Source organism: Phragmites australis, chromosome 6 (genome assembly GCF_958298935.1).
Source record: "Phragmites australis chromosome 6, lpPhrAust1.1, whole genome shotgun sequence".
In the NCBI taxonomy this organism is placed as follows: domain Eukaryota; kingdom Viridiplantae; phylum Streptophyta; class Magnoliopsida; order Poales; family Poaceae; genus Phragmites; species Phragmites australis.
The window spans coordinates 16,527,820-16,548,775 of NC_084926.1; the positions used below are offsets into that span (position 1 = coordinate 16,527,820).

Here is a 20,956-nt window from a genome sequence, read left to right on the forward strand (position 1 = left end):
GTACTGGGAGTAACTTTCATGGTCCTGTCCGTGCATGCATGCCACCTTACTTAACGTACTTATAGAGCCAAGCCCCAGATCCTTTCTCGATGATCGTGCCCGCCTTCTTCATATTGTGGTAATTGTTGCGATACTTATAATGATTTTTATTGGTTAAACCTATGTATTACGGACATGACTCTCATCTTATACAGACTGAAGAGGTGTACGAGATGCATACGCAGACTGAGCAAACTTGTAAGGAAGCAAGCGGGTCATCAACCCGGAGGGATTGAAACCCTCTCTAGGACTATACGTAGTCTAGGTGGTTGTACCCTAGAGGGGGTATGACCTACCAGCCATGGACCAGTCCCGTGGCCCCACAACAAACGCTCGTCCAATGCCCGTGATGAACCCGTTCGAGCATAGTCGTGAGAGGCCCGTTTTGCTTCAGAGCATCGCGAGGAGTGCACATATGCTCCTTCGCCCGAGCAGTGTACACTAGGTTCATAGGCCCCGTAGTGGACACAACCTCCTCAAGCTACCATGACACCTCCGCCTATAGTATCGATTCGTCACGAGGACGTCATTGACTGCACATAGCAGACACCTAACTAGAGTGGCACGCATGATTTTGACTGTGCTACTACAATGCAGGCCACTAGCTTCACCGAGCTCCTCAGCGCATAGTACCCCCAATATCCTGATGTATCTGAGGGTTCATAGTTGTACCAGCAGGGCGAGCATTCGACACACCGGACTCTGTCGGAGCATGTTCTAGGGGCGTCCATATTGCCACATGATCTAGGGGCATGCACACACTTTCTTCATGGTACATGCAAGGCAGAGTTAGTTGGGCAGGATTCACGTTCAGTGGGGTCCTGTAGGGCATGACAATGATGATGACGAGCAATGGAACAAGAGGTAGGGGTCAGTCCAGGCCGCTGGGATGAGGGCCACACACCCACCAAACGCGTACACTCCTGAAAATTGCGTGCATCGTCGTGGTCGTTGAGTCACTAGTGTAGTTGTTTGGTGTACTTGTACTTATTAATGACACATGTATTATTGACTTTATTGTCGTAGTGATTCCTATTATGTATTATTAATTTAATTATTTTTAATTTATGTAATATTTGTCAAATAATTCTGGCACATAATTTATGTAATGTTTATCAAATAATTATTGTATTTAATACTTGTTTAATGTTTCTTAAATAGTCAGGGATTCATGCTTTGGTACAGAGTCATAACGTTGCAGTGAAAGATCAATAAATCTATGGCGAGATCTTTGAGTACAGGTTTTCCATAGACACCTACAACAATCCATATAACACTTAATGCCTCATTGCAGGTTGTGCGTGAAGGGAATGATGATCCCTTCAAGGAGAGCAACCTAATCAAAGCCGTGGCCAAATTACATGCAAGACCCTTCTATTCTGTTAACCACTCCACTCCAACATTAGGGCCCTCTTGCACGAGTAGCGTCAAACTTATCTCAAGGTGTGCAAATTGGCTGACCATCCTTCTATTCTAGGTTTCTCTAGGAGGTAAAGAATGATAGGCCCGACTAGTATGCATCCCACATTCATCTTCGTAATTTCCTATGTGCTCACTCTACTTATCTTTTTTTCATCGATTCGAATGCTCCTCTTTTGCGTTAGACGTTTTTGGAAGAAGCACACTTGATCAACAAATACATCACAAACTTCTTGGTGATGTATATGCCCTTCGACGGGGGTGTCATGGCTGGTTCGTGTAGAAGACAACGACGATTAGTGAACCTAAGGGGTACAGGGGCACCCTCTACTACTCATCCAGAAAATGACGAGGACGATGAGGATGATGATTTCATGTCCCCAATGCCTCGATGTTCCAGCAACAATATAGGAGAAGGTTCAATGCTCACTACAAGAGGATGTTCACGCACCACATCGAGATGGCGTACAACCGACAAGGAAACATGACATGCTACTACCGTGATAGCTCAATATGACGATGACGACGATTTCATGCCACAACAACCCCTCACTTTGAGGCTTCCATCTCTGGTGGACATTGATGACCTAAAAATGATAGTAGATTTGCCAGTATCCATCCTTACAACTTTCCATTACCACCTCAGAGATGACAACCATCTTACCCTGATAGTATTGACCGACACAGCTGACATTCTTCCGCTAATTTGTGTCGCCACTTTTCCCCGCCATCTTGAAATGATCTAGATATTCAACATCTATGCACTATGAACTATGCAAATGGCAGGCATGACCGTTTATTTTGTTTACGAACTATTTGTGAACTATTTTGTCTAATCAACATGATGGTAAGTTTATAATATTAACGTACTATCCTAGCATAATTCTTTCTAACATATAAAAGGTATTTGTGAACTCAGGCTTTAGACACGTCAATGTATCACCAACACCTCGGGGATTAACATTAATTATAACTCTAAAATCAACAATGTGATTGTATGAACCATTCAACCTCGGGATGTGTTTGCTTTAGGATGAATGCTTAAAGCAGGCTTTGACTTTAGATTAAGATCAAAAGGATAGATGTTACTTCTACACCCACTCAAAATCAACAGCTTTCACAGAGAATGCTTTCATAGGATTCTATACCTCAATGCAGAGGCAACAATACCTTATTGCTAAACGTTTGCAAAATAAAATGACCGCACCAAGCAATAGCTTTCACAGGGAATCTCTGCCAAGCATTAATACCACAACGTTTCTAGCTTTCATAGGGAATCCTATGCTCTAGCCCTCAGCCAAACCCATACACTCAGTCCATGCACTGGTCCCCAGCCACCATAAATAACCCCACCTTCATCTATAGATAGACCATTCCTTCCTCATCTCTCTCAACTACAATATCTTCATCAGCTCCACCAAGCCCACCTAAGAAATATTAGGGAATTTTTATCCCCCAAGGGGTCAAACCACCAATATGCCTCTATGGTGACCCTTGTAGGCTTCGCGAGTCCTATAACATCTCTTACACCTATGGCATACATTTCTTCATATGTGCCATCTACCAGTACGACAAGCCTCGATATTGGCCGTACGAGTACCCACTGGTATAGAGACGTATATCACTAATGTAGCACTTTTCAAAAGATTTCATGCATTGTCTTACTAATCTACCCTCTTGTTTCATTTGTCCAGTCTCCTCCACCTATCTGTGACTTTATATAATAGCTAGACAGGAGCAAAATACGCACCTGAAGTGGTGGGTTGACATGAGCATGGGGTGGAGGAGGGAAGCATACGAACGCCGGGAGTACAAGCAATACCAGGAGGAGCATATGAGAAAGACAGCCAAGAAGCACACCGCGGCTGAGGCATGCGAAGCAGAGAGGAAAAGGAAGCGAGAGAGGGCCCGTCGCGCTAAAGTGGAGGGCCCCGATACCTTGCGAAAGGACAAATATCCTAGGTGCACTCAATAGAGAGTATCTATTGTAACCCGGTCTATTTTCATTGCCTAAGACATGTTTGGTTTAGCAGCGACACATTATTAAGTTGGTATTTAGGCATACCATACATACCAATATTTGTTATCATCATCTTTTTATGGTTAGGGCCTATTCACGCAACGATGAAAAATCCCATATCGCATATAATGTTTATCAGCATATGTAACATCTATACCGGGTTATATAATAATCGTACTTCACAACTATTATTATTCGATAAATTAGATTTTGTATCCTCCCAACATTACTTCCCTAAAAAGTTATCTATATAAATACATTAAATGAATAATAACATGTCGATAAAATTACATTGAAATAAATTTACAAACATCCACTTATCCAATTTTTTTCTTTATTTATCCGCTCATGCCCTGATAAAAACTAAATTATGCTATTGGACTCTATTTAGCCCTACTATCACCATTACGTATTACATTCTATGCAGAAAGATGATACGAAATGACACATATTCAATCACCAAGTTAATTTCTTTATTTATTCGTATGTATCCTAGTGAAACAAAGTTGTGCTATTGTATTTTATTCAGCCCCAAAATGACACACGATAAGACGCGACGTGAGAAGCGAAGCAGGGCCAGCCTGTATTCGACATATGAAAACACTGAACCCTTCTTTCTATTAAAAAAAAGGAAGAGCGCACCAAAACAAAAAAGAATCAAGAAAAGTCGTCTTGCCGAACTCAAGACCCACGGAGACCTACCTATAGTGATGCCGAATACGATAAACATTGTATTTTTGGGTACCTGAGATGCCGAATACAAGAGTTTTCAGTGCCTTAGATACCAAAATCGATTTTTTGGTGTTTAAGGTGTCGAATGCAGGTGCTAAATTTATAAATACACCGATATATTATCTATTTTAACAAATACGATGATATTTGTTGTTTATTTTTAAATTTTTGCCTAATTTTTTCCGCCATCTATTTTGGACATGGATAGGGTAACGAGGTATTGGGGTGGGTAGGGCGTGAGTTTGCTCCATCTGCACCATATTTAATCTATTGATGTTTAGTTAGAGGGTAAGGTTAGATATGTAAGACTATTTCTGTTTTATAAGATGATTTAATTTTCTGTTTAATTGAATGGATGAAACAAATATATTTTTCATTTGTTTAGCGAGATGAGAATGGATGTGCTTGTTCGGAAGTTTCACAAGATTAACTCATTAACATCCTAGAGAAATATTCTCACAGACTAATTATTCTATTTAAACTGCCCTCTGACTAAATGTACTCAGATATTTTATAAACCAAATACATCCTAAGTTTAAGGGAGACTAAATGGACAGATCTATTTAGTTTTTCCGTAAATAAATGAGAAAAGTTCGCACTTAGACCATCGCTCAAAAACCAAAGGATCTGTCCCTATCTCCTTCCGCCTTTTGCTTCCAGGTTTCATTCCCCTTCTCCTTCATGTGTTCCTCCCATGCTCCTCGGATGGGCTTCTGATCTTTCCAGGTTTGATCCCGCTGCCCCCAAAAGTTGCTGATCCGTAGTCCTATACATCTTCACCGTAAACTCTCTTGGCCTCCTGGCTGGAAATCCCCATCTTTTCTTCTTCCAAAAAACTTTTTTCTATTTCTTGCCTGAACTCTATTTAGTAGTTTGTAGGGTTCTGTTGTTGCCAAGAAACATATAGATCCGATCTCTTTATTCCCCTCAAATCCTTGCTCGCGATTAAGGGTTGGCTAATTTGTGGAGTACCATTGAACCTTGCAGATCGGCGCTGTTTTGGTCGCAAAGAATATTTGTTGATTAGGGTTCGTTGCTTTTCTATTATCAGGGGGAGTTACGGAATTATCTTTGTAGGACATAGAATGGTGATTGGATTGCAAAGTCTGGATCTTTCTTGCATCAAATGGTAGAGCACGGCAAGCCGCCAGCCACCGCGGCGATGGCGATGTCTTTGAAGAACTCGCCGTTCGTGGAGGTAGAAGCTGACGACATTGGACAGGCGAGCGGGGTGGTGTTTGCAAGGGAAGGACCCCTAGCGCCCAAGAATGATCAAGGGTGTAGCGTCAGCCATGTCCACGGCGATGTTGAAACACAGGAATCAGATGGGTGTGTGCAAAGCCGGGGGATAGACGAGCATGGTTGGGTTGACTTTGGGCATTCGCTGCAGCTCGTGCTGTTCTCGCGGCAGTGGGGCCTTGCTGAGAGCCTCGTTGCTCTAGCAGACCAGCAGTCGATGCTGGATTACGGGCTGTCAGTCGCTCTTGATGCCATATGGTTCTTGCGGACAAAGCAGGATCTTGAGGGGCTCAACCGTCTGATATCAAAGATTGTGGCGTCAGGGGCAAAGGATTTTGCAAGAGCGATCCTCAGGACATCGCTGCTTGCATCTTGTGTTGCAGCCTGCCAAAGCAAGGCACTCATTGTGGGTGATAGCAAGGAAATCGTTGCTGAGAGGTGACTCTCAGCTTACACATAAATGTTTTTTTCTGAATGGTCTGCTTAATATAATATCGATGATGTTATTTCTTGTGGTTTCGAAATTTAGATTACATGACCGTCTTCGAGATTGTCCTGGTGCCGACCATCTAAAAATCGAGGCAGGTGTCAAAGTGCAGAAGTTTATGGAATGGGCTTTGCAGTGTATTAATATGCATCACTGTTCTGAAGAGACACAAAGGTACAGATGGAACTACAACACTCTCCAAGAGGTACAACTTCATTTATCAGCATTTAGAGCCTTCTTAGACATAGCTGGCGACAATCTCAGTGGCAAGATTTTCACTGAGGCATTTGATGCTGCCTGCTTTCCGCTTACACTCTTCTCAAGTTTATTTGAACCTGGATGGTCTTCCGGGAGTTCAGCAGTCTCTATCAAGGGCCTTTTATCATTGCTGGTGGAAGGAGGTGCTGACAATGTAAATCAGTGTTTTCTTGAAGCTGCACGCTTTGGAAGTACTGAGCTTGTACGCATTCTGCTGAAGGTAATTTCAATTGTTCTCATTGATTTTGACATACAGTGAACTATTTCATATAATGCTAAATGAACATGTCAATGGCATTTTCATTTTCTGCTCTAGAAGCTAATGATTGTGCGAGTTGGGACCCAAATATTAGACCTAATGTACTAGAGTATTTTTCTTATTTTCGTTTTTGTCCTACTAAGTACTAACTACAGAGGCAAATGGTGGTATAATATCCAATCAGATGCAATGTTGTAAATGGGCATAAAATTTCAGATAGTGTCTACCTTTTGTTTGTAAGCCATAACTATAACACATCAATTCAACTTGCAGTTCATGATGATATTCCTACTCATCTGGTAGGCTCATTTGATGCTTGTTGCAAACACTCTTTTTTTCTGCACAGACACCACCTGGCAGTGATGATCTGTATAGAAAAATACTTAGTCTAGGATGACACTGATTTTTACTATTGTATAGAAATCACTATTCTATTGAAAAAACTCTATTGTAACACCACATTCCTACAGCTGGCACTGCAAACTTTTGGATTTGTTGATCAAATCTGACATGTTTGGCTTGTAGCATAATTCTGGTTTGCAACCAAAACAGTTCCAATGCTAGTTCATTTACTTGCCAAAATGTAACCAAGATAGGGCAACCAAATTGATGGCCAAAATTCTGTATGCCCTGTGGTTAGTTTTTGTGGGCTAGGTGGGATCCTACAAAGCAAACACAGGATAATTTCAAATTGTTGGATCACTCTGTTCCAAGTATGATGTTGCTGTCTATCCCCAGTCCACAGAAAAGTCAATATTTAGCCTTTGCTGTTCTTTACAATTTAGAAGTGGTCTTATTATATCATGATAATATAACTGTTTTTCCTCATTGCTTTGTTATTGTCTTCCTCTTGAGTATTTGGGCTTCTATTTATCCAGACTCTAGAGCATATCCTTAAAGTACTTAAAAGTGAAATGTTGGACTGTTCAACAAAAATGTTGATTTGCTTTGAGCTTGCAGTTTGTAGCTTTTGTGAATTATTCAAGTATGGCCTAAGAAATTTACAATTATTATTGCCAACCTTGATAATTATAAAATTCTATGCTAAAAAAGCATGCACATTTCCCCCCTATTTAAATATGTTTCTAATAACATTGATGTGACAATATGCCAGAGTGGTCATCAGACATAATCACTTTTTCTGTTTGATTATCTAGAATGTTGATAGCAAAGAAAAGGGGGTAAAATTGGCTTTAGGACATGCAGAAGTTTGGCATTAGATGAAACACACCCCAAATCATTAATTCGCCAATGGCCATTACAAAAATTGTGGTCATTTGCCAGAACACATTATTGCAGCATTGTAGTATTATGAGTCTTGCCCATTGCAATGCACATGCATTTACCAAGTTTTGCCAAAAAGATGAAAGCAATTGCTGGAAGCTGTTGCTCTTCTGGGCATGGCTCATGAGGATAATCTGTAATGCGCAGGTTATTCTTCCTGCTTTGATTTTGTTTCCTTACTATGTGCAATGGGATGGAAATCACTATCTCTTTGTCAGCTGTAGTATCCATTATTATCCTAAAATAATGCCGTGCAATCATATTGGCTCCCATACATACATCTTTGAAAGGAAAAATCTTAGGAAGTACAGAATGACAATTGATTGACAACTGTAACTTTTGCACCTTTATGCAGATTGCTCATCAGAATAGCTTGGCTGTGGATACTGAACTTGCTCTAGTGTATGCTTCTCATTACTGCAAGTTCGACACAATGGAATGCTTAGTTGATGAAGGGAACGCTGGCTCTTTCATTGGTCCTCTGATAAAAGCTGCTGAGCGTGGGTGCTTGCAGGTTATCCACTGGTTTGTCAGTCGAGGTGTTTCTGACATTGAGATGTGCCTTGCCCTCACAACCTCTGCTTCTAGTGGCCATTTTGTGGTTGCCTCATTCTTGCTTGCACAGATCCCCCAGAACGTTCTTGAAGCTCTTAGCCAACAGATTCTCAAAGCTGCAAGGGGCCAGGGTAGCAAGCCGCTTGACGGTGTAGCCTTCCTTCTGAAATCCAACTTTCTAAGAGACGCTGCTGCCACATACGAAGCAGCGGACAGCATGGCAACCGGGGACACCATTGGTATGCCCCCAGACCTAGTTGCCTTTCTAAAAGAGCATTGGTCCAAGATGGCATTTGCTGAAGGGGTGAATGCTGGTGAAGCGCATTTCGTGAACATCACAAGGGTTCTCAGGAGAGGGGCATCCCCAATCTGCCTACAGGACCTCCCAGTGCAGATGTTGCTCGGCATCGCCTACTTGCCACTGTACCGGGCATGCCTGAGCGCAGGTGGACAGCTGCTGCCACAAAGGCTGAGGGGGGAGCTGGTGGAGGCGGTTAATCGGCTCGGTGAGCTGGCCAGCATGGAGAGCCAGGGAAAGGATCTTGTGCTGGCTTTGGAGCGCCACCTGCCGTCATTCTTGATTGGATCTTGAGATGTTTCCAATTGTAAATAAGCATCATATACTATGGACTCTGCATGGAAGGCACTGCCTCGGCAATATACATGCAGGTTCGTTGTAAGAATGCACGAAGCAGTGTGCAGATGCCAAGGCAACTTCCAGTGGAGTGGAAGTAGTAATGTTTTGTTCGAGCTCTTGGGGGCTCTTGGTATTGTTGACAGTGCGTCACAGCCTGCATGATCCTGTAGTACAGAGGAAGTTTTGTTTTTGTTTTCTTTGTTTTTTTGGGGTTTTCTGAAAGAACAGAAGTTTTGTTTCTCGATTGCCTATGAGACCTGTCGTGTTTATGCACCTATCCATGGTTGCCATCCCAGAGGCTCATGTTGCTGTTATGCTCAGCTTATTTGAGCATCATATTGGCCACATGAGAAAGAAATATGTCTGCAATTTGGTATAATACTTGAGAATGTTAAGTGGGCAAATTTCTTGGAGTTCTAGAGTTTGGATTAGCATCTCTAGGAGTTGCAGAAGTTTGCACAAGACTTTTTCCAGAACTGCATCTTTTCTCTGCAATTGTATTGGATGCAACTAGAAAAGGGCTACCTACCATGCATGGGGAATATGGGTGCTTACGTGGCAAAGTTTCGGTCGCTTTTCACAACATTGGGTACTACTTTGCATAAGCACAAAGAGCATGTTTAAAAGAAATAAAAATATGTGTAGTTCACAATGTGCAAACTAAATCAATATTGTGACAACCGATTCTCTTCTTGCAGTAAAAGCATCTACTCCATTTTTTTTTGTTTGACGTTTTTTATTTCTCTCCGTCTCCAAGTTTTTTTTTCTGTCTCCAAGATGCAACTGGGATCATTACTTTGATAACTTATATAAATACGTATGGAAGTATCTTTAACTAGCAGTATTTCATCTGACCAACCAATAAACCACCTCTCGGATGGGGTGACGGGTTCAGATTATTCTTGGTGCATACGTTTTACACACACAGGTCCTTTCAGTCAAAGCCATACAAACAACTTGGAAGAAAAATTATATACATGAATTCACATATATAAAAAATAAAGTAGAAAACAAAAGTACATCGCTAATTAAGCCCGCATAAAAGATGCGCTTTAAACTGATCCAACACTCAAATAGAAATTTGAAACATTTCTCCCTTCCGTCTAGCAGCAAAACTCTATATATAATGTACATCAATCTACAAGTAGGATGTCGGGTCCACGACGTCGTTCCCGGCGGCCGGCCGGCGTGAGCGCCAGCGCCAGCAGCACCGCCAGCATTGCCACCGGCACGAGCAGCACTGCCAACGGAGGCGGCGGGAGCGGCGGCAGGACGAGCGGGAGCACCACCAGCAGCACGGTCACGAAGGCAAGCAGGAGGCACGACTCCACGGAGAAGTACTTGGCGCAGAAGCCCCTCGGCGTGCTCGGATCACTGTACTTGTGCCGGCCGTCGAGGCGAGCCGTTCTCCAGCTGGTCGGCGACGACGACATTCTCGCTACCTCTCCGTGTCGAAGGGCGCCGGCGGTGGTTTGCCTCTGGGACCGGCCGGTTCTTGGACGTCCTTCGGAGACGACGCTTTTAAGCTCCAGATGATCAACATGAGGCAGCAGGTTAGTTTCGTGTCTTTTGTCCTTAAATGCTGAGTGTGCATAGAGTTAAATGGGTTTTGTAGCCTTATTCCGATCGGCCATGTTGAACGGAACTGTGATCTTGTGTTGATTCTCGACGGCAGGTAGGTAGGTCAGTAGGTGGTGACAGTGAAATGAATCCTACCATCTTTATTAATTGAATATTTAGACTATAACTTATAAATATATAGCACTCAAGCTATCACGTAAAAGAGTGTAAACACGTCATGCATGTATTAATGTATGTATAGGAAGATGTAAAAGAGGGAAGTCAAATAGATGCTCTTGTGAATGGGCAAGAAGAGTATGAACACGCCATGCATGCATTCATGCATATATGGGAAGATGTAAAAGAGGAAAGTCAAAAAGATGCTCGTATAAACGGGCAGTAAGTCTAACACTCCCCCGCAATTGAGACAGGAGCTTACTGAACGTTGAGACTGGAGCAAAACTCTTGCAAGATCAAAGTGGGCAGCCCTTTGGTGAAGATGTCGATGTACTGAGAGGACGTCGGGACATACATAACACAAACGTCACCGAGGCCGACACGTTCGCGAACAAGGTGCAGATCAATCTCCACATGCTTGGTACGCTGATGTTGGATCGAGTTGCTGGAGAGATAGACCGCGCTGACGTTGTCACAATAAACAACAATGGCATGCTGAAGTGGACTGTGGAGCTCCATGAGCAATTGATGCAACCAACAAGCCTCCGCAACACCATTGGCGACAGCTCTGTACTCAGCCTCAGCGCTGGACCGGGATACTGTATTCTGCCGTTTGGATGACTAAGAGATAAGATTGTCTTCGAGGAAGACCGCAAAGCTAGAGGTGGATTTCCGAGTGTCAGGGCAACCAGCCCAATCAACATCGGTGTAGACAATCAAAACAATAGTGGAGGTGCGGTGAAGAGCAAGACCATAATCAAGAGTCTCCTAAAGGTATCTCAGAATGCGTTCACCAAATTAAGATGAGGCTCACGAGAGTCGTGCATGAATAAGCAGACCTGCTATACGGCATAAGCGATATCCGGACGAGTAAAGGTCAAATATTGCAGAGCACCTGCTAGACTGTGGTAGTGAGTCGGGTCATCCACGAGAGAACCATCACCGGAGAGCTTGGCATGTGTGTCGACTGGGGTGCTGTAGGGCTTACATGCTGACATCCCTGCCCGCTCTAAGATATCTAGAATATACTATCGCTGTGAGAGAAAAAGAGCACAATCACAATGATTAACCGTAATCCCCAAAAAATGATGAAGAGGTACGAGGTCCTTCATCGCAAATTTCTGCTGAAGAGCCTCAATAGTGTGACGAAGAAGACTTAGAGATGAAGCTATCAAGACAATATCGTTGACATATAGGAGCAGGTAGATAGTATCCGAACCACGCCGAAAGTTGAATAAGGATGTGTCAGACTTGCCTCCAAAAAACCAAGAGACATGAGGTGGGAGGCAAATCGACTATATCATGCTCGAGGTGCCTGCTTGATTCCATAGAGTGACTAGTTCAATCGACACACATCATCAGGCCGAGCAGGGTCAACAAAACCAGAGGGTTGCGCATAGTAGACTGTCTCAGAAAGCGTTCCATGTAGAAAGGCAATCTTCACGTCGAGCTGATGAATTGGCCAGGCACGGGAGAGAGCCAATGTGAGAATTGTGCGGACAGTAACGGGCTTGACGACACGACTGAAAGTTTCATCAAAGTCAATGCTGGGACATTGGGTGAAACCACGAAGAACCCAACGAGCCTTGTAGCGATCAAGAGAACCATCCGACCGAAACTTGTGACAAAAGACCCATTTGACGGTGACAATATTTGTGCCTGGAGGTCGAGGAATGAGATCTCAAGTGTTGTTTGCCTGGGGAGCCTCAAATTCTTCAGTCACAGCAGCGCACCAATTAGGATCCGATAGAGCGCCACGGTACGTCTTAGAAATCAGTGAGAGGGTGGAGGCATGAAGGTTTGTGCAATTAACCATTTGGTGTCGGTTGGTCACCGGTGGAATGGAGATAGCAACTTCCTTGCTGGTTCGACTGGCGGCAACCTGAGTCACAGGGGCAGCTGAACCAGAAGGAGGGGCCGTGGGACCTGGCGCCTGATGGGAAATAGGCACGACCGCCTGAGCAGGCGCAGACACCTGTAGCTCGTTCGACACAGGCGCCAGGGGTGGATCAGTGCCACCAGTTGGGCTGACATCTTGGGGCGTGGCAACGCTCGGCCCAACCCAAGCTGGGCTGGCGCAAGCGTCCACTGGATGGGCTAAAGGAATGTGAGTTTGGTCAGTCAGTGGGGAAAACCAGGTGGGCAGCCCGGCCATGACCTGCTGGCAACAACCTGCGGCCAGAGGCCGACAGGGGCAGCAGGAGAAAGGCCTGCCTCGCTTAATACAGAAGTAGAAGTGCCCCCCTGGTGTAGCACCGGTGCTGCTGGCAACAGCTTGTGGTGGGAAACCAGCAGGGGTAACAACACCGTGGGAGGGACCTCCGAGTGTACTTGCACGGTTAGTATAGAAGGGAGGCAAAATAGTGTTGAGCTCGGTCAAGAAATCAAAGTCAGATGAAAGTGGGGAAGACACCTCGGAGAAGGGGAAAGAGGACTCATCAAACACGACGTGACATGAGATGATGATGCGATTGGAAGAAAGGTCGAGACATCTGTATCCTTTGTGATCTGAGGGATAGCCGAGAAAAACACAGAGGGTGGACCGAGGTGACAGTTTATGGGGAGTAGTAGCGGAGAGGTTGGGGTGACACTTGCACCCGAAGACACGTAAATGAGAGTATGTGGACTGGACACCATGTAAAGCAAAATAAGGTGTAGAAAAATAGAGTGTCTTTGTGGGGTGGCGATTGATGAGATAGGTAGCGATGTTTAGTTCTTCTACCCAATAGGAGGGAGGCATGCTAGCTTGCAAGAGAAGGGAGCGAACAATATTGTTGATAGAACGAATGATGCGCTCAGCCTTACCATTTTGTGGGGAGGTGTAGGGGCATCAGAGACGCAGTTGGACACCTGTGAGCAAGAAGGAGCGAGCGGAGGATTCATCGAATTCCCGGTCGTTGTCACATTGGACATTCTTAATGGTGTAGCCAAATTGCGTAGAGACATAGGAGAAAAAATGCGACAAAGTAGACAAAGTGTCAGATTTTAGTCACAAAGGAAACGTCCAAAGAAAATGAGAGCAATCGTCAATAATGACTAAGTAATACTTAAAACCGGAGATAATGGCAACAAGAGAAGTCCAAAGATCACAATGTATTAAATCAAAATTCCGGACAGCTCTAGAGTTGGAGCTAGGAAACAGAAGACGCACACATGGCGACCAAGTTGACATGCATGACAAAGGGATTCTGATTTAGTACATGAGATGCATGCAACGGGGGCGAGCTTGGAGAGGGCCTCATAACCAAGATGACCCAAACGCCGATGCCAAACAGTAGAGGAAGGAGTGCTGGCGAGGAGTGCGTGCGAAGGAGGCGGTGATGCAAACAGGGGATAGAACTGGCCCAAGCTATTACACCTGATGATCACATTCTTGGTTTGTAGATCCTTCACAGAGAGGCCATAGGGGTCAAATTCAACAGAACAATTGTTGTCAATAGTGAATTGACGGATAGAAATGAGATTTTTAATAATATGCGGAGAGACAAGAACGTGTTGTAAATGAAGAGGACGTTGAGAGGTAGAAAAATAAGTAGAACCAACAGACGTGACAGGAAGGAGAGACCTGTTTCCAACGATGATGTTGGTTAGAGTAGAAGGGGTGGGTAGGGAGGAAACTTGAAGATTACCGTTGGTGGAAGACATGTGCGCGGATGCTCCCGAATCTATGTATCATGCACTGCTCGGAGGTGGGGTGATGGTCATGGTATTGAACGAGTTGGCGAGCTCATGCTGGTCCCAGAAGCCATAGGCGCCAGTGTTGGGGGCAGGCACCATGGGCTTGACCGATTGTTGCTGAAGAGGGACCGGGAACGGCATCGACTGTTGGGGAAAGCTGGTGAAGAAAGCATGCTGCTATCCGGTGGGCGGATATGGCCCAGCTTGGCCTTGCGGGCGGGGCCCAAGCTGACTAGCGGAGGGTGTCACCGGACTGGGCCACATCTGGATGCTTCCGGTCCATGGATTATACAGAGAAGGCCAGGACTGGGCTGGGCCTCCTGGAGGAGAGCCTCCCAAACGGGAGTTGCCAGGGGCGGATATGGAGCCGGCGACCCCATTGTCGCGACATCGATCACGCCGACGGTTATGACAAGAATTTGAATCGCCACCGCCGATGATGTACTGGCCGCTACTGGTGGAGTTGGACTAGGCGCTGGGGTTACTGGGCGGACCTCCGCCTGTGCTGTGGCCGAACGAGGAGCCCTGGCAGTTGGCTCCAAGTTGGCCGAGCTTGGAGCCCAAATTGGTGCCAGCAATGAAAGCTGTAGAAGGCGCGCTAGGGTTTCTCTGCATGGTGATTTCTTTGAGAAGAAGACCCGAGCGCACGTTGATGAAGGTGGGAAAGGGCCGCTGGCGCTTGAGGATCGAGGCCAGATGAGAGAACCTCTCATTTAAGCTGTGAAAAACGGAGAGCACGAGTGTTCGGTCGGCGACCGGTTCACCCAAATCAGCGAGAGCGTCGGCCATTGCTTTGAGCCGATGGTAGTAGTCCGTCACAGAGAGATCCCCTTGGACAAAAGTTTCAAAACTCGGCATCAAGGATGAGAGCTCGTGTCTCCTGGTTGCCGAGAAACTACTGGTCAAGATGAAGCCACACCTCCCTAGCAGTGGCATTGAGGACCATTATGATCTCAAGAAGTTCGGGAGAAACCATGGCGTAGATCCATGAGTTCACGGTACTGTTCATGCAGTGTCACTCCTTGTCGTCTAGAACCTCGTCGGAGAGGACATCGTCAGCAAGAGCGTACTTGCCGAGGGTGTTGAGGAAGAGGTCGCACCAGCGGCTATAGTTGGTGGAGCTGGTGTCGAGGATGATGGGGACCATTGCACAGAAGTTTTGCACGGCAACGGCCTGTGCGTGCAGGGCCACCGCGGAGTTGGCGAGCGCAAGGGCACGGGTGGCCACAGCCTTAATGTAGAGACGACGTTGCTCCTCTAGGCGCGTGACCTTGGTGAACACGGCGCTCGGCCTTGGCGCGGCGTGCAGCCTCAGCACACGCAGCTTTAGCACGCTTAGCCTCGGTCAGAACCATGGCAGCGAGTGGAAGAAAGATAAGGGAAGGGGCAAGAAAGCATGTAGAGAGAGCACGACGGAGTGGAAAGTGGACGTCTCGTGTAGGAGAGCAATGAGACGGGGAAGAGGACCGGCGAACGAATGTCACCGGCAAATGTTTAGAGGGGCAAAAGCAAGGTCGCAGAAGCGAACCTATCTGATACCATGATAGTAGAATTAATCACACAATCTTTGTTGATTGAATATTCAGTGTTACAACTTACATATATAGAAGTCAAAGAGATGCTCGTGTGAATGGGCAGGAAAAGTGTGAACACGCCGTGCATGTATTCATGCATGCATGGGAAGATGTAAAAGAGGGAAGTCAAAGAGATGCTCGTGTGAACGGGCAGGAAGTCTAACAGGTGGTGTGTATAACGTAATAGTTCTGTAGTGGTTGCATGAACCAAACTGCGCAAATGTAATCAACATTGGAATATAGGTATATGCAATCGGAAGTTTGCTTATTTTCTCATGTGCCATCCACAACTCCCAATCTGTGTAATTCCACTAGAATTTATGTGTGCGACCTTGAATAGTTTCTGTGTGTGACACTGGTCGGTGACATAAACAAATGAGTTAATTAGATTGATGCCATTATAAATTTCATGGTTTAGAAATTTGTCATTATACTTCACTAAATTGGTCTGGTACCATTATAGTTTTGCGTACCTCCAAAAATTACCATTTTATATGCCTTCGAGCTCCTTGGGCCCACCTGCAGGCTGTCGTAGTTCCGTATGTCCCAAATTGCCCCTTCATGTTCTCTAACCCGCCACCTAGTCCATTCAAGATGCTCCCGCACCAATCCCCAACTCATCATGTTGCCTGCTGTGAAACCCTAGAGGCCCTCGCCATCGACGAATCGAGTTGTGACTGAGGTCATCGCGTCATGGGTTCCCAAATCCTCTTAGCCCCAACCATGTCTCAATCTAGGGTTTGGAGTACCAGTGCTATTCTTCTTTTCATATTGTGCACTGTTAGATTATACTTAACAACCTAGGGTAGCAATATTGTGCTTGGAGCAATCATAATGCCTAGCAAACAATATTTTATTTAATTAACAGAGTAATTACACAGTCCTTCACTACTTGCACACATTCAAGGTGCTAAATACTTGCACAGAACTGCAACCACAGTGCTTAGCAAACAACCAACTAAACAGGAGCAACACACACTGTCAACTACAACTTCTTTCTTCCCTATGCATAAGATTGTCCTAAACGACACAATTAGCTGCTTCAACTCCCTGATTTCATTTGTCAAATGGGAAATCTCATTCTTCAACTCCAAAATTTGTTGCTTCACTTCTCCATTGTGACCACCGTGGAACTTGTCATCAGAAGAGCAGGGCACGGCAACATCTTCCAGCAAACGCTTACACTACAGCCACGACCTGTACTCGTTCTCCCATTTGTAGAATCCACGTTGATGGATCATCCTACCATTGTCAAAGAAATCAACAAAATCAAACAAAGTCGTGGCCAAGAACACCGACCAAAACCAAACAAATTTCATCGATTTTATCCAGCTCACCTTCACATTCTCCTCACACTTGTAGAAAACTCTCCCATATGTCGCAGCTTGCTTGCTTCGTAGCTTAATCACACGTTTCCCACAATCTAGGCAATCAACAAGGGGGAGCTCCTCCATATCGCTGCTGGTTGCACTGGACCCCGACGCTGCCTTCATCAGGCTACTCCAAACCCTAGATCGAGACATGGTTGTGGCTGGGAGGATTTGGGAACCCACGATGTGGCGACCTTAGTCACAACTTGATTAATCAACGGCGAGGGCCGCTAGGGTTTCACGGCAGGCAGCATGATGAGTTGGGGATTGGTGCGAGAGCATCTCGAATGGACCAGGCGAACGGGTTAGAGAACGTGGAGAGGGCAGTTTGGGACATACGAAACTACGACAGCCTATAGGTGGGATCAAGGAGCTCGGATGCGTATAAAATGGCAATTTTCGGAGGTATGCAAAACTATAATGGCACCAGGCCGATTTAGTGAAGTATAATGGAAAATTTCTAAACCATAAAATTTATAATGACACCAATCTAATTAACCCTAAACAAATAGCAAGTTCAGGATGGCACACGAGCAAATCATTGAACTCCTAATGGTATAGGAACAAATGGTGCAAATTTCTGTAATCCGGACCATAGAGACCTTACTCTAAATTACGTTATGTGGCAGCATCATGAAGAGCTGTAGAGTTTTTACATCCTCATGACCTCCCTCCACTTTGTCATGCCCCCCTCCTAGCCATTCCACGCCAGCCAGACTGTGCTCTCTCGTCGGATGTTGCAAGTTGCATCGACAGCTAATATGCTTAATTGATTTCCTCAAAAAGTTCACTCATATTTTAATCTACCCTTACAAACATATCTATTGGTCTAGATATCTCGATTCCTCCTTAATACATTATCTTCTTTCCCTAACTCTAACTGTGGTGTGGGCAATAGCCAAGTCAGCGAAGTCCTTTTGCCACCTGTGTATTCCTTTTATTATCCCAAAGGGATGATCAATGCATAGTCAATGCCATTATCCAGAGTCAATCAATCAGTTATGGCATCATTAGAGCACATACATCCTCTATTGGTGCTAAGGAGAAGCCAAGCTAGAGCAAGGAGTTAGCACTGGTGCTAAGGAATACAAGCATGTGTGCTAAGTATAGAATGCATGACATCAACACTAACTTCATTTAAATAACAAAATTAAATATTTAAAATTACCTTAACTCCTATAAAAGGGTGCTAAGGAATAAAATAGAAGTTGCTAAGAGAGACGCTACTAGATAACTATCTTACCCTTAGCATATGTACATTCATTACCCCTTGAGTTGGGTGCTAAGGGTAGTTATCTAGCATCATCTCTTTCTTAACAACTTCTACTTTAAGCACCCTTAATAGGTGCCAAGCTGATTTAAAAATAAATGATTTTGTTACTAAATTGAAGTTAGCACAAGTAGCAAACCTTAGCATCTATGCCATGCATTCTGGCCTTAGCACCTATACCTACATCCTTTAGCACCGGTGCTAACTCGTTTCTCTCTTCATTAGCACTAGTGGATATACATGCTCTTATATGTGAAGCAATTCCTGAAGTAGCCATGGTTGTTCCCCTATAAAGGTCATGGACACGTCCTAAGAGTGAGAGACGAACCAACAAACATATCTCCATTCCTTTCTTCTTCCATCGGGTGAACTTTGTTGTGGTGTTTTTGTGTTGACGGATCTCATCAACCCTTCTCGTTGGCGTGCACCCAGGCGGAGGGTGAGCGGTATCTCTGAACTTGCCATTGTGAATCCTACATGAGGGTGGCAATAAGACTTCTAGGTAGCGCAAGGATCTTTGGGATCGCTCGTTCATTGCTTATCTTCGATCTGCACTGCTTCCTCAATGATCGACACAGCCGCTAGTCCTCGCTACATGCATCGGATCAACACGGCTTCAACCATTGACGGAGTGTTGATCTGTAAGTTTGTAGATGGATGATAACATGTGTACTACCGTTACATGATGCCTAGATTGGTTACATATTTGCTAGCTATATATGTCTATAGTTTACATGCTATTAAGTACCAGTTATGTATGCAACAATAGTTATGTGGTTTTCTACTATCATTTACAAAGAGAGTCTATGGTTTACATATGCAATAAAACTGTTGCATTCATCTATGGTTTACATTAAGTTTTTACGGTTGACATTTGAATGTTTTGCGTTGGTTTACATAGCATTATCAATGTTAACGGTATACGCCTCCTACTATAATCTGCTACTAGAATAATACACATATTTCCAACATCATTTAGGTCTCCAAACTTTAAAATAGAGATTTGGATCCCTAAACTTGTTAAGTATATCACTTGAGGTCCAAATCCCCTTAATCAGCCAGAACGGGTGGCCCGGATCCAATGACGACGTGCCACATAAGCATATATATGTTAATTGTGATGATTTGGACCTTGCATAGCACCACTAAGGCACTAACAAGTTTAGGGACCTAGTTTTGCACTTTAAGAGTTTAGAGAGCTAGATGACACCACGGACAAGTTTAAGGATGATTGTTGCATTTTACTCCATAACTTACATTAACAATCGTTCCGTGACTATATCGATAGTGACTTGGAAGAGCTACTTATCAGGTATCGTCAAGGGGGATCCATCCTTGGCGACCAACATCATCGATCCAACCATGGAATCGATCACATACGCACTAGTGATCCCGTGATCCTCAACAAATCGAACAAAGTACTCCACCCCCCCCCCACCCACATACGATTACAGAGTACAGAGGGTAGCCATGGTACTATTACTGATTAATTAGTTACTGATCCAGTAACAGAGGAAGTAAACGTGTAGCTCGAATATATATATAGACCGCGGCGCCCACACGCACGTTCCATTGATCGATTCAATTATTTCACATATTGGCATGCATCGATCTCCATGTCCGTTGCATGCATGCACCTCCATATACATACCCCCCAAGGAGAGAAGAAAGTATTGACGGTCGGTGCATACCTCACCAGAAGCCGGTGAGACGCTAACCCCATCTTTTCAAGCCATGCATGCTGCCTGCCGCCGGCGTTACTCGAAACTCGATCAACCTGTCGGCCATTCACAGAGAGAGAGAGGGGGGGATGCACGGGGAAGAAGCATCGAGCTTAGGCGGCTATATAGTCGTGTGAGCAAGAGAGGCCGGCCGGGGAAGATAGAGAAGGGAAGGGAGGACGCCAGGCTCCTGGGTACACTGCATCTAGTCCAGCAAATACTAGTACACGCTGCTCAGTCATAGACCTCCACGCAAGTGCTGAGGTGACGGCGATGAATTTTATAACCAGATGCTTTCGGAAAATGGGAGCAGAATGCATGCACTGAGGTAGTTCTTCTCCCCTGGCCACCCTTGTTACTACAAGGTAGGAGTACCTGTTAATTTCTTTTTCCTTCCTGTTTTGTAGTATTAATTTGTACGGTCGGACAACATCTATACTACCAATGCTGGTCCAGGGACTCCATTTGTTTATTTCGCCTTTTTGCTTTGATGTCTACAGCCGGTTACGTTGCACATAAAATCCTGTGGTTCTTTGATCCAAGTCTTTGTAATTGTTAATTTGTGGGGTTAAGGGTTAATAAACAACATATTGACAGGTCTTGTCTGGACAGGCCGTTGGAACATCATTATTGCCGTTCAGATCGCATCAGGGGAGGAGTATCGCTGGTGCTCTGGA

The 20,956-nt window shown here is 44.8% G+C and overlaps 1 protein-coding gene and 1 pseudogene across 3 annotated transcripts; one reads left to right on the forward strand and one right to left on the reverse strand.

The window, feature by feature from the left end:
- Positions 1-4,775: 4,775 nt before the first annotated feature.
- On the forward strand, positions 4,776-9,308 carry LOC133921945 (ankyrin repeat protein SKIP35-like). 3 transcript variants are annotated; one of them, XM_062367062.1, is made up of 4 exons: positions 4,776-4,936; positions 5,198-5,887; positions 5,979-6,414; positions 8,093-9,308. In XM_062367062.1, the coding sequence occupies exons 2-4, from the start codon at positions 5,337-5,339 to the stop codon at positions 8,882-8,884; spliced, it is 1,779 nt and encodes a 592-aa protein (XP_062223046.1). In that variant the 5' UTR covers positions 4,776-4,936; positions 5,198-5,336; the 3' UTR covers positions 8,885-9,308. The 3 variants fall into 3 exon arrangements, with proteins under 3 accessions (XP_062223046.1, XP_062223048.1, XP_062223047.1); XM_062367064.1 differs by having other exon boundaries at positions 4,803-4,936; positions 5,288-5,887; XM_062367063.1 differs by having other exon boundaries at positions 4,804-4,936; positions 5,262-5,887.
- A 586-nt stretch (positions 9,309-9,894) lies between these two features.
- LOC133921947 (ARGOS-like protein) lies at positions 9,895-20,472 on the reverse strand (annotated as a pseudogene).
- Between the last annotated feature and the right edge of the window lie 484 nt (positions 20,473-20,956).

Excerpts from the sequence above, each read along its gene's own strand:
- LOC133921945 (XM_062367062.1), top strand. The coding sequence starts at position 5,337 with ATGGTAGAGCACGGCAAGCCGCCAGCCACCGCGGCGATGGCGATGTCT. Across the intron at positions 5,888-5,978 it reads AAGGAAATCGTTGCTGAGAG|ATTACATGACCGTCTTCGAG; the intron begins GTGACTCTCAGC and ends TTCGAAATTTAG. Across the intron at positions 6,415-8,092 it reads TTGTACGCATTCTGCTGAAG|ATTGCTCATCAGAATAGCTT; the intron begins GTAATTTCAATT and ends ACCTTTATGCAG.